Source organism: Vanellus vanellus, assembly GCF_965231255.1.
Source record: "Vanellus vanellus genome assembly, chromosome: 5".
Taxonomy (NCBI): Eukaryota; Metazoa; Chordata; class Aves; order Charadriiformes; family Charadriidae; genus Vanellus; species Vanellus vanellus.
Window position 1 is genome coordinate 70307195 of NC_138910.1, and position 25562 is coordinate 70332756.

A 25562-nucleotide genomic window follows, 5' to 3' on the forward strand; every position below is an offset into this window, starting at 1 on the left:
CAGTTCCCTGCTCAGTGCAAGGGTCAGGCAAAGGTGGGAAAGGGCTGCACCCATGGGACATGGTCTCCCACTCTCCATCACCCCTCTCCCCCATCCCCAGGTCCCCAAAGAAGGGCACAATGGGACACAACCTCAGGAATATAAATTTCATTAAAACCTAGGATATTTTAGAACTCTACACCGGGAGATACACTGGCACAGGCAGTGCTGCCCAGGGACGCGCGCGTTATTGCTAACAATTAGAGGTGAAGAGTAGCGGCGTGACACGTGGGGCAGGGCACGGGCACCATGCGGGAACCTGCACCCCTCGCCGCGGCACGGCGGGGGGCTTGGGACGGGGGAGCTGGAACGTCCTGCCGGGGCTCAGCGCCCACCGCCCACTGCCGCCGTGCCAAGCCACGCCATGTCCCTGTGCCAACCTTGGGGCTGCAGCACGGGGAGCACAGGGCACTGGCTGGGAGGGGAGCAGCGGGATGGGAAGGGTCCCACCCCATTCACCTCCAAATTGAGAGCTCCAGCCTTTTGGCTGGAGCTGGAAGACAGATTTAAGACTGCCCAGCCTTGCCAGTGCATCCTGCTCCTCTAATACTGGTTGGGGATCAGTGTCCCCAGATGGCTCGGAGCGAGCGGGCTGGCGCAGCCCTCTGTGTCTCCGCTGGTACCTTTCACTAGTAGCAGCTGGGGGACTGGTCCATCCTGCTCCCCCTTAGCACCATGGAAGGCCCCCCCTTGCCCGTGCCAGGGCTGCTGGGGAGAGCTGGACCCCCCAACCCTGCTCCATCACCCCTTGGCCAGGCTTAAGTGCTCCCCAGCCTCCTGCCCCGCTGCAGGGCAGGCAGCGGCGCCGGGCTGTGTCCACGCCACTGATGGCTGTGCCCAGTTTTCCAGGCAGTGTCTGGCCACCCACAGCCCCTCACTGGGGCCGCAGGGTGCTGCGGGGTGAGGGGGGGGGGGGTTACAGTGCTGCATGGAGGAGGGGGGGAAGCCATACCAGCTCTCCACCTGAACAGCCCTGGGGTACTGTGGGTATGTGCGTGCCCACGTGTGCCGCATGCGTGCCCGTACCGTGTCTGCGAGGGACACGCACGCACACGTGTGCTCTAAGTGCTTGTGTCTTGTGCTGTGAGATGCCGCTGCCTGTGCAGGCAGTGTGCTTGTCCCCGTCTCCCTGTGCTGGCCCAGTGCCTGGCACCATCCCTGGGCACAACCACCCCTGGGACCCTGCCGGCTCAGAGCCGCAGCGGGTGCTCACCCAGGTCGGGGGGCGGGGGGAGGGAAGGGATGTGTCCCTACAGTGCCAACCTCCGACATGATGGCCCTGTGCACACATAGCTTGGGGTGGCCGCGGGCAGTCCCTGCGAGCCCCAGCCCTGGTCCCACACCATCCCCATGGGTAGGCCAAGAGGTTGCCCATGGCAGAACACGGTGCCCAGCTGCTGGGGGGAAGCCAGGAGCCAGCGGGCATCCTGCTCCCCCCTCTCCTGTGCATCTCCCCCACCCCCGCCCGGGGCAGGGCCCCTGCGAAGTGCCTCTGGCTCCCGGCCCTCCTGGGACTGTGCCCCCTCCTCTCTTGTCCCAGCGTCGCGCACAAAGGTTACCGTAAACACGAGGGTTAACGAACGCCACGGGGGCGGGGGGGGGGGGGGGGGGACCGCAGGGGGGATGGGGGGGGTTAACCGGCAAGGAGGTGGGGGGGTCTCGGGGACAGGTGCTGAGAGCCCCCCGTGGTCCGGTGTGGCCTGGAGCCAGGCTCCGCCAGCGGAAGGTGCGAAAGTGTCACCGCGCGGGAGGGGTTAGAGGGGGTGCGGGGACGGCGGGGGGGTCACAGTCTGGAGTCCTGGCTGTGGGCTGAGCCGTTGCTGCCCTGCACGGGGGAGGCAGCCGCCGCCTCGCTCCGGCCCTTCTCCGGCTGCAGGGGCTGCACCTCCAGGTGGGACTCGGTGGAAGGGCTGAATGCCGGAGCGTAGCGCCCGCTGCGGTGCTCTGCCAGCGCCGGGCCCCAGTCCTTGCTTGCCTTGGTAGCATTTTTCAAGCGCTGGAGAGGGAGAGGATGAGGAAAGGGTCAGCACCCACCACGCTCCCCTACCCCAGCCTCCTCCACCATGCCAGTGGCTCCCAGGGGTGCCCGGAGATGGGGTGCCCCATGGATGCTGCCTGCACACAGCTGCTGCGGGGTGCTGACAGCTCCAGCGGGGTGGGGGACAGCCCTGCAGGCAGCCCCAGGTGGCAATTGGACAAGGGGTCTAGCCCCTGACCACCCACCTCCAGCAGCGTGTCCCCCTCGGAGCAGCACACTTTGTAGATGGCGTAGATGGGGATGCAGATGACGGAGGAGAGCGCCATGAGGAAGCCGATGCTGATGGCCCAGGTGGGGTAGACGTAGTCGTTGTAGGAGATGGGCCGGTACTGGATCACTGTGAAGACCAGGATGAACTGGGGAGGGACAGGCAGGATCAGCCAGTGGAGAGCAGCCAGCCTGCTCTGCAACCCCCCAACTGCCCCACTCTGCCCCATCCCTGCTGCCCCCCCGGCAGCCTGGCACCCCCTTCCCGAGGGTGGGCAAGTGGGGGTCCCGGGTGGGCTCCCAGCCCCCTCCTCCTGTGGCCCTGTGCCCCATGGTCACGATGCTCACAAAGATGATGGCAGGCGAGATGAAGCGCCAGCATATCTGGAAGAAGAGCGGGGGTGGGAAGCCCAGCATCATCTCAATGTCCTTGAAGTAGTTGCGGTGCCCTGTGGAGACAAGTGGCCATCAGCCCTGGCACAGCTGGGCTGGGGCCCCAGTGGGACCCTGAGCCCCCTCCCAGCCCTGCCCAGCACCAGCTCCAGACCTTGGGTGGTGGGACCCACCAGGCTCCTTGGGTCACGGCTGCCCTGATTGGCCAAAGGCCTTGCACTCCTCAGCCAGTTAGCACACAGCAAAACGCTGATTGGCCAGAAGTTAGCACATCACCTTCCCCACTGGTTGGCTGGAGCAGCCCTGCCAGCTGATTGGCTGTAGGTGATCGCACCTACCGTAGATGTACATGATGGCCACGCACATGATGCAGGAGATGATGACCAGGGAGAAGCTGGCAGCATAGTTGTCCATCAGCAGGAGCCAGTAGATGCCCGCCTGCGAGAGGGACCCATTAACATGGCTGCCCCAGCGGTACCGCCGCCGTCGGCAGGGCACCGGCACAGCTGCACTGCCGGCACCGGCATGGCAACACACAGCCTGGATACCACCACCGTGGTCGGCATGGCAACACCTGACGCCATCGCCAGTGTTGCCATGGCGATACTTAGTCTGGATACCATCGCCAGTGTTGGCATGGCAACACCAGGCCCTGAGTGTCACCACGACCACCCGGGTAGTCATGGTAACCATGTGGACATGGCTGAATCAGCACAGCAAGGTTGCCATGGCAACGGCACCCTGCCACCAGAGCCTCGTGGTTACCTACCTGCGTGGTGAGCGGGACGCCCAGCAGGAAGCCCACCACGGCCACCCCTAGTGTCACAAAGGTCTTCCTGCGGATGATCCACTCGTTGCCCACCTCATCCACAATGGCCGTGACCAGGGTCTCCAGCAGGCAGAACTGTCCGTGGGGTGAAGAGGGCAGCACGTCAGCTCAGACCACCACCGTGTCCCCACCATGCCACCCTGCCACTCCATCCCAACCTGCTGGCCCCACCACACTGCCCCACCATGACCCACCTGTGTGCCCAGCCCCAGGAGGATGAGCATGAAGAAGAAGAGTATGGACCAGAGGGGCGAGATGGGAAGCAGGGTGAGGGCCTCAGGGTAGGCGACAAAGGCCAGGCCAGGGCCGTGGTCCGCAACCTTGGAGATGTCCACGCCCAAGTGGTTGGCCATGAAGCCCAGGATGGAGAAGATAACGAAGCCAGCGTAGACACTGGTGGCGCAGTTGGTGATGCTGATGATGATGCTGTCCCTGTGGGGAGAGTGGTCAGGGTTGGTGGTGGGGCTGGAGGACAGTGGTAGGGCTGAGGGGCTGCGGCCGAGCACTCACCGGTAGCAGTTGTTGTGGAACTTGTTGTAGGAGGCCATGGTGATGAGCCCGCCCCAGGCACAGCCCAGCGAGTAGAAGATCTGCGAGGCCGCATCACCCCACACCTGCAGTGGTGAGGTAGTCAGTGCTGTGTCCCTCAGCGCCACTTGCCCCCCAGCTACCTGCCACCCCTTGTCCCCGCTCACCTTGGCATTGAGGATCTTGTCCCACTGGGGCGTCAGGTAGTACATGATGCCAGTGAGGGCCCCCTCCAGCGTGATGCCACGCACGAAGAGGATGGTGAGCACCACGTAGGGGAAGGTGGCCGTGAAGTACACCACCTGTGGGGCAGCATCTCAGTGGTGGGGGGCTGGAGACAGGGGGTGTGGCCACAGGCAAGGGGTGTGGCCTGGGACAGGGGTGTGGTTATGGGCTGGGGGAGGGGCTACAGACCAGGGGAGGGGTTATGGTCCAGAGTGTGGTGCACTGGACCAGGAGGAGGGGCTATGGTCCAGGGGGGGGGCTACAGTCAGGGAAGGCGGGGCCATGGCCACATGGGAGGAGCTGTGCCCAGAAGCGGTGTGGCCTTTCCCAGAGTGGGAGGAGCATGCAGAGAGCTGGGACCCCTCCTAGAAGGGGAGGGGCTTTGCCCAGAAGGGGCGGGGCCACACCCACCATGGGAGGTGTGTTCCAATGGGGGTGGGACTATACCCAGAAGGGGCGTGGCCATCTGCAGAGGGGGTGTGTCCAGGCCCAGGGCCCAGAGGAGCAACACATGGGTACCTTCCCCGAGGACTTGACGCCCTTGATGAGGCAGAGGAAGACGACGACCCAGGAGACGCCGAGGCAGCCCAGGAGGGGCAGCCGCACCTCGCCCAGGTTCCCGATGTCATCTGACAGGTCCAGCACGTACCTCCTGTGTGGGGGGCAGCCAGCGTCAGTGGGGTCCCGACACCACCACCACCACCTTCCATGTCCCCCATCCCCGGTACCTCCAGTACTCCTCGCTGGGGCTGGTGCGCTTCTGGGTGGCGTTGAGGAGGTGGGTGAGGTTGAGGGCAGTGCGGCTGGAGATGTTCCCGTCCAGCACCCCTGCGCAGTCAGGCGTGTTCCAGGGGTTGCTGCAGTACGTCCAGGGCAGCACACGCGTCATGGACACAAAGAAGTAGTAGAAGGCAATACAGATCACCACGTTGTAGTAGATCCCGATGTACGTGGACACCACCATCATCCCGTAGCCCACGCCTGGGAACAGCACCGGGGAGGGGTGAGCGGCATGGTGCGGCACAGCGCGGGCACGGCGCAGCACAGTGCGGGGAGAGCGGGCGGCACGCGGGGCTGCCGGCAGTCTTGCAGCCACGGTGCGGCTTGGGGCCTGGCTGTGGCACTGGGGTGGGGAGCACCACATGGCTCAGCCCACCACCTTCCATGCGATCCTCTACCTCCCAGCAAGCCCAGTGTTACTGAGAGTCCCCTGGGACATGTGGCAATGCACAGGGGACGCATGGCCTGCAAGGGTGCAGGCAAACCCTTGGGGTCTGCAGCTCTGGAGAACCCCTGGGTGGGGGTCTCTCCTTACAGGGTCATGGTGACTTCAGGGCTGCAGCTACCTGGTGGCAGGTGACAGATGCCACACAAGCATGGGGACATGCACCCAGGCTGAACATGCCACAGTGCAGAGCACACAGAGCGTGTGCACGGGCTGCCCGCACTCGGACGTGACATGTGGGCGCATCACCCGGCAGGCAGCTTGTAGGCATGTGCCAGGGGAGCCAGCAGTGTGGGAGCACACCGTTGTGCCAGGAGGAGCTCCTGGAGCAGGGTCCAGCCATGGCAGGGCAAGCTCTATGCACGGCCAGCACCCCTGTGCGTGGGCACAGCACCCACCAACCATGGGGGGAGAGGAGTGTGCCCACAGCCAGAGGGGCCACAGGCACCCGCAGCACGTTCAGGCGACCTGAGCGGCCTCTGCAAGGGTGACGTGCAGGGGACACATGTGGCGTGTGCAGGGATGTGTGTGTAATGCCTGCAGCGGATGCCAGTGCAGGGCTGCGGTGTGCACAGGGGATGCGTCGTGTGTGCAGGGATGTGTGTGATGTGTGCAGCGGACGTCGGGCGGGCTGTGTGCGCAGGGCAGTGCAGCCCGGGGCGGGTGTGCACACAGGGGACCCCTGCAACGCGGGCAGCGGCGCGTGTGCAAGGCATGCGTGTGCAAGGCATGCAGGGCTATGCGAGCTGCAGGTGCCTGCGCAGGGCTGTGGGGACACACAGGGTGTGCAGGGGACACTGTGCCGGCGGGTGCCCCGTTGCCAGTGTGTGCTGGTGGGGCCGAGCAGCCCCTTACCTTTGAACATGGGGCTGACCCTCCAGACGCCGAGGCAGCCCTGGCTGGCGAATTGTCCGAAGGAGAGCTCCATGAAGAAGAGGGGGATGCCACAAAACACCAGCATGATGAAGTAGGGGAACATGAAGGCACCTGGTGGGCAGGAACCAGAAGGTGAGAGTGGGCAATGACCGTGGGGACAGCACTGCCCCCCATGCCCTACACCTGGAGCCAGCAAGCACCGCACGGGGCCAGGCGCCCACCCCCACCCCTGCCCTGGGGCATCCAGCTCCCCAGCCCCCCTGGCACCCACCTCCCCCATTGCGGTAGCAGAGGTACGGGAAGCGCCAGACGTTGCCCAGCCCCACGGCGTAGCCCACGCTGGTCAGCACGAACTCGATCTGGTTGCCCCAGTTGCCACGCTTGACGCTCTTGTCCTGCTTGCCCCGCTCCCCAGGCACGGCGCCGTTCTGCGGAGAGATGCCGCGGGGTGCATCAACCGGGGACCCCCCCGCCAGCCCCATCGGAGGGGCGACAGCCACCGAGCGGGGCCGGGTGGTCCCTGGCATCCTGCCCCATCCCTCCCCCATGCCAGCACACCCCCCCCTCACCACGCACAGGCAGTGCCAAGGAGGGGGGAGGGCAGCGGTGGCGGCCCCCCCGCTGAATAGCTCTGCCCGGAGCCCAACTGCAGCGAAGGAAGAGCCTGCAACTCATACAAAGCAGGTCCGGGCGCCTGAGCACAAAGGGGCCTCTGTTCCCATAACATCCCCCCCCCCCCCTTCCCGCGCCCAGTAAGACAGAGGCCCTGCTGGGTGGCCACTGCCCATGGCTGGGGGAGAATGGTTGGACCCCCGGGGTGAAGCAAGGCCCCCTTCAATGGGGAGTGGGGTGCACTGACTAGAGCAGGTGGGGGGCAAGGTGTTTCCCCCCTAAGAAAGGCACCGTGCTGCAGCCGGGGTCCTGCCACCGGCTCAGTGCCCAGCGAGGACACAGTGCTTGGGGCAGCACAAGGAAGGTCCCGTGCAGGTGGGTCCCCTGGGGACAGCCCCAGCACCCAGCCGTCCCTCACTGCAGGGGACCTGGGGAGGGCTGGATCGGGGCAAGAAAGGACACATTGTACAGGCTGCCACACAATGTGAGCTCACACCGGGGACAACAACAACAGGGACAGGCGCCCGTCACCCCCGACGGCGATGGCACCCATCAATCACCCCGTGGCTCTGTCCCAGCATGGTCCCAGCCTCGCGCTAATATCCTGCCCAGATGCTGCTGTGCTCCAGCAGGTTGGGCTGAGGGCAGATGGCGTTTTGGGGTGCTGCGGGTGCCCCGAGCCCTCCCATCCCCACCCGAGGCCAGGCGATGGGTGCAAGGGATGAGGGTGCTGGTCCCATGGCACCCATGACCCTACAGGAGCAGTATGGGGTGCCGGCAGCCCTAGCAAGACGCCGGAGCTCTGTGGTGCCAGTCTCCCCACCACGGACACCCCGTGCCCATGCTCGTTCACACTACTCCCCCCGTTACACTCCACCCCCCCCACCCCCACCCCATGTGCCCCCCGTGATGGCTGACGCCGGCAGCGAGCGGGCCACAAATGGGAGCCGTCGCTTCGGATCTGCTCACGCCGGCGGGGCGCGGGCAGCAGGCGCGGTGCACCTAACCGTATCATTCGATTAGGGCCGGCACAGCCGGGACGTGATGCCCGGTGACTCCGGCACCGCGCTGCCAAACAAAGCCATCTGCTGCGAGCGGGGCCCGCACGCGCCGGGGGACACGGGGGGGCTGGCAGGGCGCAGGGCTGGGGGAGAGGGGTGACTGGGGGGATCAGCGGGCACTTTGGGGCTAGGCTATAGGGGCGATATGGCAGCCATGCCAGCAGGGTGCCCATGCCAGACCCCATGGGCAAAGGCTCCATCAGAAATGAGCTCACAGCAGCCCCGGGTGCTTGGGGACCCCCCCCCAGGGGAGATTGTTATTGTGGGGTGCTGAGCAGGACCAGGTCTGAGGGGTCCCTGGGTGGGGGGAAAACACTGGTACTGTCCCCATACTGGGGCACGCTGCCTGCTCGAGCAGACTGATCCGATCGGGAAGCCTCCGATTAAGCTGCTCACACTAACGAGGCTCCTAATGAGCAGCATGGCCCACAGGAGGGGGGGCAGCACTCCAACCTCCCTGGAAAAGGGTCCGTGTGTGTGTGACACCGCATGGCCCCAGCTCAGCCTGAGCCCCAGTGCCCAAAGGGGACCTCATCCCCATCCCAAAGCCAGAGGGTTACCCCTCTGCTCAGGTGACCCCAGCATGGCTTCAGTCCCATGCCCAATGGGGCACCCCAGCTTTGAGCTGCCTGGCACCTTTGCAATAAGAGTGTGAGGCCTCTGATCCCCCCCCCCCCCTTTCCTACAGCATGGGGCTTCAGTGCACTTGTCCCCAATAAGGGGGCAGCTACACGTGTGCCCATGCATGCACAAACACACACACGTGCACACACGCTTGTGTGCTCACCCCTCAGCTTGCTCCAACCCCCCCCTCCCCAAATCTGGGAAGGTCACCCCGTCATTTACACTCATTAACCTCCCTCCCAGCCCCACACAGTAAAAGGGAGGTGGGGCACAGAGAACCCAGGCATCCGGGAAGGTGAGACACACCCCCCCCCCCCCCCCCCCCATCACTGCTGTGGGGCTGGGACATAGCTGGGCTGCAGAGGGGGAGATGACCCCCAGAAAGGATGCAGCCTCTGTATGGTGGGGTCCTGCTCCCACATCCCAAATTTTCCATGCATGTGCTCCCACGTAGCCCTAAAAGATGACTGCCTTGGGTGAAAACATCGCGGGGGGAGGAAATATACCCCAGGCACCCTGAACATCCCCAGGGATGTTCAGGGTGCCTGGGGCATCCTTCCTCCCCCTTCCCTGGGGACCACCCCCCCCACATGGCCAAAGCATCCCCAGCCCAGTGGAACAGGCATCATCCATCACACCGCCTGGCACCGGAGCCTTTCTCATGCTAAGCAGCATCGCCTTGCACAATGACAGCTTGGCTGGGGTGCCCGGATGCCCCCCACTTCCCAAAGGGGCCCTGATTTATGGCTGGGAAGCTCGTGGCAGTGGCAATGCTGGGAGGGGATGTCCCCATGGGAGGCATCTCCAGCATGGTGTCCCTCACTCCCCCCCACTCCTCCCCCTCCCCCCCACCCGGGGGGTATTTCAGCCCAGCAGAAGTGCCCCATGGGGCATCAGACTTATCTAAGGGGGACCTCCAATTCCTGCCCTGGCCCTGGGCTGTTCCTGCAACACAAATACAGGATACCAATCAGCCCCTGATGTCATCAGCCTGATGTCATTGCTCTTCACCATGGCAATGGTGACGCAGTCATGGCTGGGCAAGGTGTGGGCTGATGGAAGGTATAAATAGATGCTAATGACATTGACAAATTAGCCATTCTTCCAGGGCAGGAAAGTGGGGTGCAAGATGCTTGGAGGAGGGGAACCCTTGCCTGGGGTGGGGGTTCCTGGGGATAGAGGGATGGAGTGACTTGGAGAGGGGTCCCTGCAGATGGGGTGACTTGGAGAGGGCTGTCCTGTGTGCCCCCACTGGCTGTCCATGCATCCTGCTGTGGATCCTGGTGCAGTGGGCTGGGTGCCCCTATAATCAGCCCCTGCACTCCTTGTCCCCGGCACATGCAGTAATGAACCCACAAGTGCCAGCCCTGCACCAGAGGCTGAAGTGCCCTCCCAGCCTGCCCGTCCCGGCTCTGCCAGCCCCACCAACACATCCCAGCCATCCCTCTCCTCTCTCTGTAGTGCCCAGTCCCACGTTTATCCCTGCCCTTGATACGACAGAGGCATGGCATTGGGGCACAGGCAAGGGGGCACTCCCAGGGCCAGGGTGATGCAGCGGTGAGGGGGATGTCGAAATCGCAGGACCTTCCCCCCCGGCAAGTGCTAGACAGCCCTGACCACCCTCTGATGTGGGGAGGCTGCCAAGCCCCACTGATAGCCCTGAGCATGTTCTGCCAGCCACCCGCAGCAGCACCAGCCCAGCCAGGGGGGTGCCATGGGGGGCCGGAGCAAGCTTTGACATTGCTCACTGATGCCCATGAAGTGTCAGGAGGAGAAGGGGAAGGATCTTCACTAGACTCTTCTCCTGCAGCACTGAGTAAGGCAAAGGGGTGCTGCGTACCCCCTCTTGCAATCAGTAGGTTCCAGAGTTAACAAATACACAATTGACAGAAAATCTCTTCTCACTGCCAACACAGCTGAGGCTGTGGAGGTGCCTGGTGCCGAGCTGTGCCCTCCCTCCCCCAGGGCACCCCATCTCCCTGGCTGTGGGGCTTGGGGGTGCCTCCCCAGCGTCCCACGACGCAGAGCTGCAGCTGCGCCTCAGTCCTGCAGAGCCATTGCCCCAGAGCCGGCACAAAGGGGCTAGGAGAAGCATGGCAGTTGGGGGACGGTGCTGGCACGGCTACCATCCATCCCGGCCTCCCACTCTGCCCCCCCAAATCCTGCTCTTGCCTCTCCACTGACCTGCTGAGGGGGTCTGGGGGGGCCCAGCTGCCCGCGGCTGCCATCCAGGGGGCCAGGCTGGCCAGCTCGGCGAGTCCCCAGCTTCATTGGCACCTCGGGCTCCAGCACAGCAGCCACCCGCCCGCTCCCCCCGCCCGCTGCCTCCGGCACTTGGCACCACTCCCTACTCGCCTCCCAGCCAGGCTCGGCCCCTCGCTGCCCGCCCCACCGTGACACCGGTGCCCCACCATGCCACCCACCCCGGCACCACCCCTGTGTGCCCCACACCACAGGGCACCCCCTGTGCCTCAGTTTCCCCCCCTGCGAGCCATGCCCCCACGAGTCGGGCATCCCCCCCCATAGCCGGCGCAGGCAGGGCAGGCTTCACAGCGGGCTGAGCCCCATCCTGCTTAATGAGGCCTCATTAGCGGGGTCCAGCTGCTCACAGTCCCGCACGCTCCGGTGGGCAGCGCTGCCCTCCCCACGGGCACCGCTGCCTCTCTGGCTGTGGTGGGGACCTGTGTTTGGAGAGTGGCAGAAGGCCACGTCCCCTCAGAGCCCCCTGTTCCCACGCCCCCAGCCCCACACACATGTTCCTGTCCCTATGTCCGTCACCCATGCAGCCGCCCAGCCCTACACAGCTGACCCCAACCCCTGGGACTAGCGGGCTGCAGGAACCGGGCATGGCCCCGTTGGGGGACGGAGGCACAGGGACAAGCCTGCCTGCTGGCACATCCCCAGCCTGGTGCCACGCTACTTCACTCTGACGTCATACCGCTGGCGACATCATGGGGTCTCCATGACAACCCTCGCAAGGTCACTGCCCCGCGGGAGACCATCTGGCTGGCAGGAGGGCTCTGCCGTGACCCTCCTGCCGCCCGGGCACCCCGCAACCTCCCCACTCACCCCCTTGCCATTGTGGAGTGGCACCTTGGTGGGGTGCTGTGTCCCACGGGAGGGCAGGCGTGGGGTGCCCCCCAGCCAGGCTCAGGGTGCCCCAGCTGCTCCCAGCCCTGCGCCCCGGCTGGGGAGCGTGGCCAAGGCGCCAGCGAGGCGTGATGGTGTGCTGAGGGCGGGGGGACGGGCCGGCGCTTTTGGGCAACCATCTGGGGTCTGGGCAGCGGCAGCCAGGGGCATGCACGTGAACGGCACACGTGTACGGGGCGGGCGCGTGGCCCCCCGCACGCCGGCACCCAGTGCCTGTCCCTGTCCCCTCCTGCAACCGGCCACCCAGTAGCTTGGGACATGCCCCATCCATGGGATGGCAGCACCCAACTGTGTCCCCCTGGAACACGTGCCAGCCCCAGTGACACCAGCCCAGTCCTGCCAGCTCACACCTCCAGCCCTGCCCCACATGCAGCCAGGCACCTCCCGTCCCCTGACACCCCACAACATCCCTACACGAGCATCCCTCCATGCCCTGGTTCAGCTGCACCACCTTGCACCGGCCACCTCTGTGCCACCACCAGACATCCTGCCCCAGGCACGCTGCCCCCCACGCTCCCCGCAGCAGCTTGAGTGCTGCACGGTGGGACCCACTGCCCCACGCTGGGGACACCAGTCCCTGCACCAGCCCATGGGAGCACAGCGCTGCACCCCTGGCAGCCGGGCCAGTGGGCAGAGGGGACTGACAGCCCCACAAGGACACGCTGCTGGAAACGTAGGGCCCGCAGCTAGACCGTGACCTCCCCCGACACCCCGGTCCCCACTGCGGCTGGCTGTCAGTGCTGGGGGGCCACACCAGTGAGGCAAGGCGCTGGGCACATAGAGGATGGCTGTGGGTCTCCCAGACCCCGTTCTCCCAGCCCCTGTCACCCCATCCCCGAGCAGGGACGATGCCCAGGGACCTGTCCCGGTGCCACCAGCCCCTAGCCGGGCGCTTCCCGACGGGGCTGCCTTTCTCCAGCCGCATTCTCCTGGGGCAGACACGATTCTCCCAGGGCGTTCAGGCAGAAAAATCCCCCGCCGCCACTCCTCCCCACCCCCCGCCATCGCTGCCCCTTGGTATTCCGGGAAGGGCTCCTGCAGCCAAGAGCCACTTCCGCAGCTCCGCTGGCCCCCCTGCCCGCAGCCACTGGCCGGCGGCACTGCACCGCTGGGGGTGTCTGGGACAGGCAGGGCCCTCCCCACCCCCAAGCCCTTAACCTCTGGCAGTGTGGTGGGAGCAGCACCCTGCTGTCCATGCAGGGTGGGATGGGGTGATGGCAGGAGCCCACCTGAGCCGGGCACCCCACAGCCGAAGGCTGCCCGGCTGTGCCAGCAAGGTGGCCCCGGGAATCAGGAGCCGCTGGCACTGCTGGAGGAACAAAGCATCCTGAGGAGGACAAAACAAGATGTCCTTAAATGCCAGGGAGGGTGAGGCTGTCAGACCCTCCCTGCTCCCCTGTGGCCCCAGGGGGACCCCTTTGCCCAGCCACACAGGGACCAATCCAGCCCCTGAAGCTGTCCTGCGCCCCAGCGCTGCATTGGGCACCCTGCCGCCATGGCCTCTGCAGGGTTGGGAAGGGGTTGAGGGGGGACGACAACTGCCCAGCATCCTGCCTGCGATTTTGGGGTGAGCATGCAGAGGTTCCCAGGGGCACCCACAAAATGCAGATGCTGTAAAAGCAGGACTTGGCACCCTCATCATCCCGGGACCGACAGGAGGGCACAGGCCCTAGCTCACAGGTGGGGAAACTGAGGCACGGCTGCACATCGCCCAGCTGCTGCCTTGATCACCCCTGTCCCTCCCCAGGCAGGGCACAGCGGGCACCCCAAGCCCCAGTGCAAACCCGCCCAGTGCTGGGGCCGCACACACATCCCCGGGCAGGGGCTGCACTGTGGGACCCCAGCCAGGCTGGGGGCTGCGGTGGCTGGATCTGCACCTGCAGGCAGGGATGAGAGGACAGGCAGGGACAAGCGACTGGCAGCGCCCTGGAGGCAGGCCAAGAAGATTAGCTCCCTTCCCCAGTGACCCAGGCAGCTCAGCAGCCAGCACCTGTCCTGCCACAGCTCTTCCCGAGGCTCTTGCAGCTAGGGAAGCGCAGGGATGCTCTGGGAGAGGGGATGCTCTCACGGGGACCTGCCTTCCTCCCGCAGCCCCGGCACCAGCACCCCCGTGCATGGGTGTCCTCTCAGCCCGGCAAATTGGGGAGTGCCGAGCAGAGGGCTGCAAGCCCGGGTGGCCGGCACAGCGCGTGCCAGACCCCATAGTTCGCCACTCGTCCCCACCTCTCCGCACGCCCTGCGTGGGCTGGTCAGGTACTTCCGAGAAGAGAGTTAAAAATTGACCAGGAGCGGGTGGGCGCTCCCACGCCTGGCTCCCTGCCACAGGTGCTCAGCCCTCGCCACAGTGCAACGGCAGCTGCCCCGGCCAGGGCAAGGATGCAGCAGCAGCAAGGAGCAACGGCAAGCGCTCCGCACGTACAGGAACACGTCCCTGTGACAGACCCCTGATCGAGTCCAGATACGTCCCTGTTCCCAGCCAAGGGCTTCTCCTGGAGAAACCTGCCTTCCCATCCCACCGGCTGCTCTGACCCCTCCACGCTGCCCGCTGTGGGCAGGATGGGCGCTGCGCTCCCCACTGCGGGCACAACCAGCGAGGCCACGCTGGGACACACTAACGGAGGAGCCGCATGCACACGAGCGCGCTGGAAGCATGCTGTTCCCCTGGCTCTCAGCTTCCCAGGGAAGTCCTGGCTCCTGGCCCTCTGGCTGGAGCATGCAGCTATTTCAGGAAGCCCCCTGGGAAGGGGAGGGCCCGGCAATCATGTCAGCCCCAGCATTCAGCTCCCATCCATTGGGAAAAGGGGAAGAGCCAAGCCCACCCTGGGGTCACCTGCCCAGCACAGCGCAGCAGCTGGGCACGGGAACCCAAGCTCAGGGCTCCCAAACCGTTCGCTGCAAGGTTGGGCACAGCAGAGCCGCCACAAGCACAGGGCCATCGCAGCCCTCCAAAGGGGACACGCGCCGGCACGTCCAGCATCCACCCAGGGCACCAAAGCCATCCCTGGAGCAGGCGAGTGCAGGGCAGCGCGCAGCGTCCTACGACACGCCACTTGCGAGGACGGAGGGTCGGGCACCGCATCAGTGCCCGGAAAAACCTGGCTCTGCCCATGCACCATCCTACCAGCCCAGTCCGGGAGAGCCTACTGGGTGGAAGAAGAGGGGAAGCAGCCCCACACCGCTCCCTCTGGGGGTGCCCGGCATGGAGGGGTACCCGCACCCTTTGCTGAGAGCGGGCGGCGGAGCTGCCCGCCCGCGGCTTTCCCGCCTTTGCCGCCCCCCCCCGGAGAGCTGGGGCAGGCGATAAGGGTGGGCAGAGCCCCTCAGACAGGCGATAGCACCTCCAGGCATGGCGAGACACTGCACCCGGGGAGCCTCGCAGGCGATGTGCTCAGGGCAAGCGGCGGTCGGTGTATGCCCCACTGGCATCGTGCCGGGGGAGCACCGGGGTGGCACAACCCCAGCCAGGGCTCCTGAGGGACACCAAACCTTACAGGAGCCCCGGTGTCCTGCTCCCTGCGCCAGGTGCTTCAGGTATCCGCAGTAGGTACCCACGCCATCCCGCTCCCTGTGCCCCAGCACTTACCAGCAGCCCCTCGCTGCACTTATCGGCCATCCCTGGAGGCTGGAGCGCGGTGCCGGCTGCCCACCGCGGGGTTCCTTGGCTGCCCACTCTCCGTCGCGCTGGCTGCGGCACCAGGACCGACACACTTCAATCTACCGTCAGAGCAAGCTGGGCAGAGGGGAAAGAGACACCAAGAGACGTGACTGGAGGGGTGGGCACATCCCCGCCCTGAGCCTCCCCCTCCCTCCGGGAACTGGGGGGCCGTGCCAGGCGGGTCGCTCCCCCATACCTGCCCGCAGAGGACACGGGAGTGGGGCTGGTGGGGGATGCAGGGCTCAGGGCCAAGTGGGCTGGTGGCAGGGTCTCTTCCTGCTGGCTCCCACCCCCTCCAGCGTCTCCGAACCCCCTGGCACCCCACACGAGCGGCGGCTCCCAGGTGTTTCCCAAGAAGCAGTTAAAGATTTACCCGTTGTGGACAGACGACCTTGCGGGCAGCTGGCTGCCGGCCTCCCGGCGGGTGGGCGTGGGGGGCTGCGGGCAGGAGCGGGGGCCCCCCGAGCTCTCCCCCAGTGAGAGCAGGAGCCGAAGTGGCTGCGGCACACGGCAGCACCGGGACTGGGCGCTGAGCGGGGCCAGCTCAGGGCTCAGCTGCCGCGCAGGACACAGATGGGAAACGATTGCCTTCTGCCCCGGTGCATCGCGTGCACGTGCGGCGCAGGGGGGCCGAGCCACTGGGCTCTGCCAGGCGCCAGGTGCTGCAGGACAGGGCACGGGCACAGGCAGCTGCCTCCCCTGCCCTTACCCCTGCCCCATCCTGGGGCTACTGGGGCCCCAGGGGAGCACCGGGACCTGACCTCACCGAGAGAGGGACAGCCGCTCTTGCAAAACACCAGTTTGCTCATCCGTGTGACAGCACCAGTGTTTGCAGATCCCACATCAGCACTCAGTGCCCTCGCCGGCTGGGGAAAGACCCCTGCCAAGGGTCCCCAACCTCCACCACCACCAGCTGAGCACCCCAGAGCCTGTTCCTAGGCCACCATGCGTCTGGAGCGATCGGCAGAGGGGCACGAAGCCCTGAAGCCGTGGGGAGGGAGCATGGGCGGTGGAGATAAAGGGCAGGAGGCCGGGGGATGTGGGGTGAGCCCCCAGCCTCGGCCACAGCCCCTCCAGCGCAGGCAGGCTGCTGCCAGCAGATACCGAGTCCCACGGCCAAACCCCTCCCCAGGAGCGGCTGCATTTCCAGAGGAGCCGAGATGTCATCACTGCCACAAGCCCAGCTCCTCGTGTGGCACAGAGGTGGGAGGCGAAGGGCCGGCGGCCGGACCTCCTCCCCACCGCACACCTATCGCCAGCCAGCCAAAAGCTGCCCGCCCTGCGGCCCTGAATTCAGCCCCGGAGACTCATCCCGTGTTCTGGGAAGGGAGAGCACCCAAGGGGACGGCCCGCCACTCCCCCCCGGGGTCTGCCAGGCGCTGATAAGGCTTTGTGCCTGCGTAAATGCTGCTGGCTTCGGCTCCCAGCCTGGCAAGGAGGCAAGCGCCCCGCCAGGCTGGAGGGCGGCACGGGAGGGACGCAGGGATGCCCGAGGCGGCAGCATCTCCTGGGAGAGCCAAGGCAGGGATGGGATGCAATGCGTTGGTGCTACTGGGCAGCTCTCCTGGGGCTGCAGGGTGCCGTGACAGCTCAGAGGGCAAGGGGACAGCTTGTACCGGTGCTCCCGGCTGGGTTGTCACACCTCAGCGAGGGAGGCAGCCCATGGCACCCAGGGAAAGGCAAGGGATGCCCGGTCGCAGGATGGAGCGCCCCGCCACCCGTCTCCTCCCGCCTGGCGGGCGGCCCGGGGCACCGGTGCAACCGTTGCCACCTGCGAGGCCATTTCCTCCGCCAGCATCCACCGGCCCCGCCGCAGCCAGGGCTCCCCGGTATCCACGGGAGGCGGGCAGCGGGCTGGCCTGCAGCCGCCCTGCCCTCACCTCCCCCCTTGCCCTCCCCTCCTTCCCCCCAGAGGCGGCTCCGGCGGCGGCTCCGCGGGCAGCGCCCGCCCCGACGCGCCCGCCGCCCGGCACCCCCCCCGCCGCCGCCGCCGCCGCCCGGTGCGGCACGGCGGCGGGGGGGGGCCCGGTTACATCAGCCGCCACGTGGTGGCTGCTCCGCCGCCCCGCCCCGGCACATGCCCGTGGAAAATTACCGCCAGCCCCCCCGCCCCGCCGCCGGGCCGGGCCGACCCGGTCCCCGCCGCTCCCCCCTCTCCGGTGCAGCGGCGGGCGGCCCCGCTCCAGCCGCCGCGTCCCCGCGCTCCCCCGGTACCGCGGCGCCGCGCCGGGAGAGCAACAGATGCGAGAGCGCCCCGCATCCCGCTCCCGCCGCCGGCTTGGCGGGGGGCCCGCTCCCGGTGCCGTTCCCGGTGTCTCTCCCTGTGCCGCTCCCCGATGTCGCCGGCCCCGCCGCCCCGGAGCCCCTCGCCGCCCCGCTCCCTTCTCCTGCCCGGCATCTCCCCCCGACTCCCCGCCCCGGTGCTCCCGCGGCTGCCGGCCGGGCCGGGCACCCGGTGCCGGCGGAGGTGTGAGCCCCTTACCGTGTCCATGCCGCCGCCCGGCCTCTCCCGCCGCGCCGGGTGGACCCGCGAGGGCACCGCGCCGCCGCGCCCAGCCCGCTGCCGGTGCCGGTGCCGTGCCAGGCCCAGAGCCGCCGCCGCCGGTGCTGCCGAGTTAATGAAAGTTTGGAGGTCGGTGGGGGCTGGCGCCGCCTCTCGCCCCCGCCGCCGCGCTCCGCCCCCCGCGCCGCCGCGCTCCCCAGCGCCCCGCTCCGGTACCCGCACCGGCACCGGGGGCGCGGGCACCGGCGGGAACTCGCGGGGGCGTGAGGTCGCACAGGGCACACGTGGGCACGCGTGGTACACATGCACACGCGTGGGCACACAGGTACACATGGCACACACGGGCACATATGGGTACGCACGGGCACGCTGTACGCACGGGCGTGCACGGGCACATGTGGGCGCAGAGGGGCACTCATGGGCACACACGGGCACACTGTGCACTTGGCACACTTGGGCACTCGCAGCCCACATGCGGTGCACAAGCACATGGACACAGGCAGGCTTGCACAGGCACATGGCCCACATGGACATATATGAGACATATAGTCACAGAGAGGCTCACACAGGGCACACACAAGGCACACATGCATCCACATACGCATGTTTTCACACCCACAAGCACACACAAGGAACACCCGCATGCAGTGCGTGCACACACAGACTCACACCAGCAGGGCTCTGCACCATGATGGTCCCGGGCAGGGGGATGGCCACAGGCTCCAGCCAGGATGGTTGTGGTTAGTGTGATCATTTTGTGCATGTGTGCACACATCTGTGTGTGTGCATGTGTCTGCTGCATATGTGTGGGTCCATGCGCACACACCTGTATGTACATGTGTGTGCATGCTGCAGCCAGAGTCATTGCTGGCACATGTACACACATGTATGCATGCAAATCTGTACACATATACCTATGTATTGATGTGCGCATGTACCTGTGTATACACATGTATGTGTACGTGTCTGTATCTATATGCACACACATGTGTGTGGGCATCTACATGTGTATGCAAACCTCCATACCTGTGTATGTGTGTGTGTACACATGTGTGGGTACGTATGCACATGTGAACATGAGTGTACACCCATGTGGATGCGTGTGCTGATATACACATACCCATAAATACACATGTGCATGTGTGTGTCCCCATACCCATGTGCATGTGTGCACATGCATGTGCAGCTGGCGCACGCCCCCACAGCCCAGGCCAGATGTTTCCACTAATGCATGACGGGTGCGCCGGGGGCCACCCCTTGCCTGGCTCCTTGCCGAGAGCTCCCTTCCCTCCCCTCCCCATCCCGCTGGGCTTCCCACGTGCCGGGACGGGTGCCTGCACCCCAGCACCCTGCCCTACCCCCCAGATCCCTCCCAGCTCCCAGGGCATGCTGCACACTGGAGCCTTGGGGTGGCTGTGGGGAGTGTGGCAGGGGTGCAGCAGGGGCCTTGTGCCCCACAGCCCAACATCCCAAGTGCACTAACAGCACAGCCATTCCTGCATCCCATTGGGTGCTCTCTGGTCCTTTCTGCCTCTGCAGCCCCCACCCCATCCCAGGGTTGACCCCCTGGTGCTCCAGCCAACTTGGGGAGCATCCCTCACCTGTCTCTCCACAGATCCCCGTTGTCCTTGTGGGTTACTGTATGGTTAAGGAAATTCTTAGCCCGGGGTGGGGTGGAGGTGGGGGCAGCGATGGGGTGTCTGGCCAGCTACTGCAGGCCCCGCCGCCGCAGACTCGCCAGGGTGCTGGGCTGCAGGATGGGAGACAGCACCAGTGCACTCATGCGCTGACACTACTTTCGTTTTGCAAGTGTGGTAAAGCCAGAGTCGAGGCACCCACAGCAGGAAGGGGAAGGCAGCAGCGAAACTGGCGGGTGCTCAGGTCCTCCCACACCCTCCCAGCACCCGCGCATGGCTGCTCTGCACCAGGAGCCGGGTTGCTCGCCAGCACCCTCGCTCCTGGCTGCACGTGGCCTCGCACCCCACCCTGCAGCCCAAACCTGGCACCCAGCACCTGAATCCAGCATCCCACACCTGGCATCCTGAATGCAGCATCCCACGCTCAGCATTCTGCGTCAGAGCCAGAACCCGGCTGCAACCCGCACCTCTGCCTCAGGGTCTGGGCTTTGGAGAGGAGCTGCCAGCTGCAGAGTTGCAGACTTGACCCTCAAGGGATGGATTTCTGTGGATGAAACTCACGCCTTCAACCCCCCTCCTCAGGGTCTCGGCCCCTATCTGTGCATCTCCTCTGTGTGCTCTCCCATATCTCGACTTGTGGAAGCAGGAGGAGGTGGCCCGCAGCCTCGGGCAGGTCAGCAAGGGGCTGCTCCTGTCTCTCTGCAGCCTCTGAGGTGCTGCAGTGCCCTTGCAGCACCCTGCAGCTGGCTGTAAATGCCTCCTTCCCAGGACCCCGGACGCTTTGTGCACCTGTGCCTTTGGCCATGGTCCTGCTATGCTGGTCAGGACTTCCCTGGGGTCTCACGGTGCCCAGAGTCGCAGCAGGGACAGAGGCCAAACGTGGTCTGTGGGGTGGGAGGCTGCAGTGCCAGAGGGATGTGGGACGGATGTGAGCCTCCAGCCTGTGCTTGTGCCCCCTTCGCGTATCTCTCTTCACCTGGTAGCAATCTTTCCCCCATTCCCTGCATTTAGGGCACCTGTCTCCCTACTGCCTCACTACCCCTCCTCCAGGCTGACAAGTGTCACAGTGTCCCCTAAGTGCCCACAGGTGGGGGTGATGCCACAGCACCCCTTCCCCAGTACCATTCAAATCTGTGGGGATGGTGGCTTCCCCCCCTGCAGGCAGGTTCGGTGACCCCATGGCGGCTGTGGCATCTCCATGGAGGACATGGGTTGGCATGCGGGAGGCATAGACGCCTCGGCAGCGTGGCCTCTCCTCTCCTCTCCCATCTCCATGGGTGCTGTTGCCTGGGAAACTGCAGGCAAATGCGGGCAGGGATCCAGAGGGGTGAAGGGTGGGGAGGAAATGCCAGCTCCCAGCACCTGAGAGAGGGCTGGGCTGGCCAAAATGCCAGTGATCTCCAGAGATTTCCCGTGCGCCAGGCCGGCGGCATGGGGCCGTGGTGATCCCTGAGTGCTTGGAGTGCTGGCATGGTCCAGAGCTTGTCCTTGAGTTTGGGGCTGCACCAAATGCAGCAGGATTCAATGCTGTCCCCCTCTGTGCGCCCAGCATGGGCACTGGCTGTGCAGCTCCCCAGAGGGATGCCGGGGTTGTGCCCCAACCCGCTTCCCCAGTCCTGTAAGCCCCAGCACCACCAGGGCTGGATATGGCCCTGAGTTGTCCCCGTGGTGGGATGCTGCTTGCAGAGTCGGGGGCTCCCTGCCCTCCCCACCCTGGATCTCACCCCCAGTGCTTGTGCGTGCCCCAGAGTGGGAGGCAGGGAGAGGCCATAGTTTGGATTTGGCATGATGGCATATCACCAAAATCAATTAGTTTTCTTTTAAACAAGCTTCTTGGAAGCGGCTCCCAGCTTCCCAGGCTGCAGGCCGGCCCCGAAAGGGACCGAGCTGCCCGGGGAGCTGCAGAGACTGGGGGACCATGTGCCCTGGGGTGACCATTAACTTGGTCCCCCAGCTTCCCACCTGAGCTCTGGAGCCTGAGGACGGAGTGAGCTGGCAGGGGACACCCTCTGCCATCAGAATGGGGAGGATGAGGGTAGAACTCCCCACGTAAGCTGGATGTGTCCTCTGTGGGCATGGCACCACCGTCCCTGCATTATCAGGAAGGGCACTGCAAGAGGGGCAGGGGAAGCTGCAGGGAAGAGCCAGCAACTCCTGTTTTGCCCTTTCAGCTTTCCCATCTCTCTTGTCTCCCCAGCATGTCCTCCACATCCTGCCCGGCACGCAGGGAGAGGAACTGGTCTATGACAGCACACCATCTCCTGTCCCATGGGTCCTGTGAGGGTATCAGAGCTCTTGGAAAGCCCCCCAAATTGTTCCTGATTTGCCAGCAATTTGAAGCCACCTTGTGAGAGCCGCCTTGCTCACCAGCAAAGACCTGATGTGTTTGCAATGCTGTGGGGGCAGTGCCTGCTCTGGCACCCCCCCCCCCCGCATCCTGGGACCCCTGTCCCTGCTGTGCCAAGGGCTGCCTCTCACCCAGCTCTGGGATCAGCTCAGCTCCCTCCCGGGCCCTGCCATGCTCCTGCCCCGGGCTTCGCCAGCGGCTCACACCCCCTGCGGCTCCAGGCTTCAGCTGAGTGCCACAGCCTGGGCGAGTGCCAGGGCAGGCAAGCGGCGTCAGGGATGGGAGGAGATGCCGCCGCAGGCATCATTGCTCCCGGCCACAGGGAGCTGCGTCCCCAGCAGCCACAGCTCCTGGGAACTTTCCACTCTGATGCCTGGGAAAAGTCCCTCACAGAGGATCCAGCCAGCCTGAAGGAAGCCCTGGCTCGGATGGGCAGCAAGATGGGTGGCAAACCTGCAGCATCCTGGGGCTAGTGTCCATGGAGGATGAAGCTGGGCCCTTGCGTTGTCCCATGCTGCCCTCCCTGCAGCTCGCCTTGGTGGCACACACAGTGCCCAGCTCGCAGCACGGGGCTTGTGTTTTGCACTGTGGACACATGTGGCTGGTGGGGACAGCCCTGGGCACAGACAAGGGCTCTGTTGCTGGGAGCTCATACTTTGGCTGCAGGTCCCAAGGCTGCTGTTCCTCCCTCTGCCCTGGTTGCAGCTGGCTGGGAGGCACAGAGCTGCCTGGATGGGTTCAGCATCACCCATGTCGGATCCGAACCGGGTTGCCTCATCCCTGGGATGTGGCTCTCCTCTGGGCATGGAGGGGGCAGCGGGGTGCTGGGGACCTCATGGGAAGCGGGTGTACCTCCCCTAATGCTGCCCAGGACAGCACCCATGTCCCTGCCCCAGCGCAGGCTCTGTGCTGCAGAGACCACGACAGCTGGGGTGCCTTGGGCTGCCCAAAATAGCTGTCCCCACTCCCCCCTGCTGCCTGGCCGCTGGGAGCTATCCCATGACAGTGCCCCACGGACCTGGAGCAGCTGGAGGCGGCGGCTGCCATCCTGCTGCAGTGCTCAGCCCACCACCCACGGGCTGCTGGCCACTGAGCACCCTGGGCTGGGACAAGCGTCGCCCCAGGGACTGTGTCCCCTGAGCACCGCCCTGCCCTGGTGCACCCATGGGTGCTCTGCTCGGGGAGGGTGTGCAGCCGCAACCCTGGGGCTCTGCAAACCCATCTTCACCCCCCCCCCCCCCCCGGACCGGGATAGCTGGTGCCTGGAGGCTGGGCAGGGCTCGCAGAGCTGCTCCCAGCTCCTGTTGCAACTTGGCGACCAGCCACATACCGCAGGGTGCCCCCCCTGTCCCCTCCCCTGTCCCCTCCACGCCACGAGCCAGCCACACACAGGGACATGGCTCGTGTCTCTCTGCCATCGGGTCCCCCATCCTGGCCCAGCCGGACGACTCTTGGGCTCTGGCAAAAGGGGGTGGTGTTGCTGCCCTGCCCGGGCCGGTGCTGCGTCCCCGGGGAGCTGTGGACAGGCAGGCGGGCGGGTGTAAATCACACTTGGCTGCCTGGGCCCGGCTGGGCAGTGTCACTGGGGTGTGGAGTTGTGGCACTCCCATAGAGAGTTCACCAGGGTGAGGGACAGGGGACAATGGCTGCACCACCAGCCTGGCAAAGCAGCGGCCAGCACTTGCCCATGTTTGCCAATGCAGGTCCCTGGGGACAGCCCCCAAGGCCATGTCCTCTGCATCCTGGAGCGCAGGGAGGAGGATGAGGCGCTGCCTGCCCAGCTCACCCCGCAATGCTCCATCCTGCGTGCCACAGGGATTTTGGTTCCCCTTGGGATACACATGGTATAACCATCCACGCAGAAGTGTCCCCTCACCCATCCTCCACCATGTCATGCCTCTGACCCCTGCTGAAAGTCCATGTGAGGAATTCAGCCAAGCTTCCCCAGGGCTGGAGCGTGAGCGGGACACCCAGTGACAGCGTGGGGCTGGGAGGCCTCGGAAATACTACGGCCCCCTGCAGCTCTGACACCCTACTCCAGCCAGGGTGCTGCTGTGGTCCTGGCCAGGAGACCATGGTACACTAAGGAGTTGGTGACCCATGTAAGAGCAAGCCTGAGCAGGCCCAGACCTGCGCTGTGGGCATCCCCTTGGCTGTGGGGTAAGCTCAGCCGGGTTAGAAGCCAGGCTGGAACAGAGGGGTCCACAGGGAGCTCATACCTGGTACCTGCCACGTGCATAGCTGTGTCTTTATCTAAAACACCAGCAGGAAGTTCTCACGTGAGCGTTTTGGGTTTTTTTGTTGGGTTTTTTTTTTTTTTTTTGGCAGTAGAAATAATGAATAGAGCTCTTTGCTTCTAAAAAAATCTGTAATAGCTCAAATGACTAAACTGGGGTAACCCTTTCCACTGCTGGGGTGTGCATGGCGTATGGTGCGTGGATTGGAGAGTCTGTTCCATGTTGCACAGCTCAGGGTTCCTGCGTCTGAAGGGATCTAAGACTAGCTGTAGTCGTATTTCTGTAGTGTGAGCTGTATTAAATAGCATTTTAAGTGGACTTTAAAGAGCCCGAGTGCCTTTCTCACTGGGATCACGACAAACCAGCACCTCCTGGTGCAAAACAAACACCGTCTGTGTTTGGAGTGGGGTTGCCAGAGTGGAAGAGGGCAGCGGGAGGGCTCCATGGTTGAAGTCCACGGACCCCAGGACGGGTAAAATCCATAGTGCTGGAAGAGATAGCGGGTGCTATGGCTGCTGCCTGCAGGGACGGCCAGACGTGGGTGCTGGGGACCCCCTAAGCGGCTTGGAGGGGCGGTGGGTGGTGTCTCCCAGCACAGGTCCGGAGGGATGGAGGCAGGGGCGCCGCAGGGAGAGAGACCCAACCGTGCCCGGGTGGGTGGGTGGGGTGTCACCCCTCTGCCGGCCTGACCCGCAGGTCCCCCCCTCTGCGGAGGGGACCCGGGGGACCTGGTGGGTGCTGAGAATCCATCCACGGGCAGAGGGGCCGGGGCCCGGAGGGGAGCTGCCGGTCTGAGCAGGGGGGGGGAGGAGGAGGAGGAGGAGGAGGAGGGCCGGGTGCCAGGCTGTCCCCCCCGCCGCCGGGAGGGCTGGGAAGGGGCCGGGCTCCCTCTGCGGACAGCTGCCCCTCACTGCAGCCGCCGGCGAAGCCGCCGGGGTCGCATCCTGCCCGGATCCTGCGGCACCGGCAGGGATGCTGTCCCCCGCGGGCAGTCCCCTGCGCCCCCGCTGCTGGCAGGGACAGGGTCTGTCTCCTCCTGGGGTACCCCACCCTTCGGGGGCGCCGGTGCTCCCCTGCAGCCGGACACCAATCGTCCCCAGCACGGCTGGCGCGTCCCTGGGGAGAGCTTACAGGAGCTCCTCATGTAAAGCTGGGGGGTGGCTCCCTTCGGGGCCGTTCACAGCGGATAAAATCCAAATATCCCTGCCCTGTGCTGCTGAGTGTCCCCGAGCCTGAAAACAAGCAGCGGAGTGCCCAGGGACAGGGACAGGCAGCCTCCGGGCACCGTCAGGTTGTCAGGCAGAACTGTTTGTCCCCAGGACAGGCACCCTGGTCAGCCCTGCGGTTGAGGGATATTAGTTGTTTAGAGTAAATAA

The 25562-nt window shown here is 65.4% G+C and overlaps 2 protein-coding genes across 2 annotated transcripts in view; one reads left to right on the top strand and one right to left on the bottom strand.

Moving 5' to 3' along the window:
* Positions 1 to 1671: 1671 nt before the first annotated feature.
* SLC6A9 (solute carrier family 6 member 9) lies at positions 1672 to 15441 on the bottom strand. The gene is made up of 13 exons (XM_082483539.1): positions 15391 to 15441; positions 6632 to 6788; positions 6340 to 6471; positions 4988 to 5240; positions 4779 to 4911; positions 4202 to 4336; positions 4017 to 4120; positions 3701 to 3938; positions 3447 to 3581; positions 3016 to 3115; positions 2633 to 2733; positions 2263 to 2433; positions 1672 to 2035 (listed from the first exon to the last, which is right to left on the bottom strand). The coding sequence occupies exons 1-13, from the start codon at positions 15418 to 15420 to the stop codon at positions 1823 to 1825; spliced, it is 1902 nt and encodes a 633-aa protein (XP_082339665.1). The 5' UTR covers positions 15421 to 15441; the 3' UTR covers positions 1672 to 1822.
* A 3210-nt stretch (positions 15442 to 18651) lies between these two features.
* Positions 18652 to 25562, top strand: part of RPS8 (ribosomal protein S8) — a 530873-nt gene continuing 523962 nt past the window's right edge. The window contains exon 1 of the mRNA XM_082484117.1: positions 18652 to 18656. Within this exon, the coding sequence (XP_082340243.1) occupies positions 18654 to 18656 (3 nt within the window). The 5' untranslated portion in view covers positions 18652 to 18653. The remainder of the gene's footprint in view (positions 18657 to 25562) is intronic.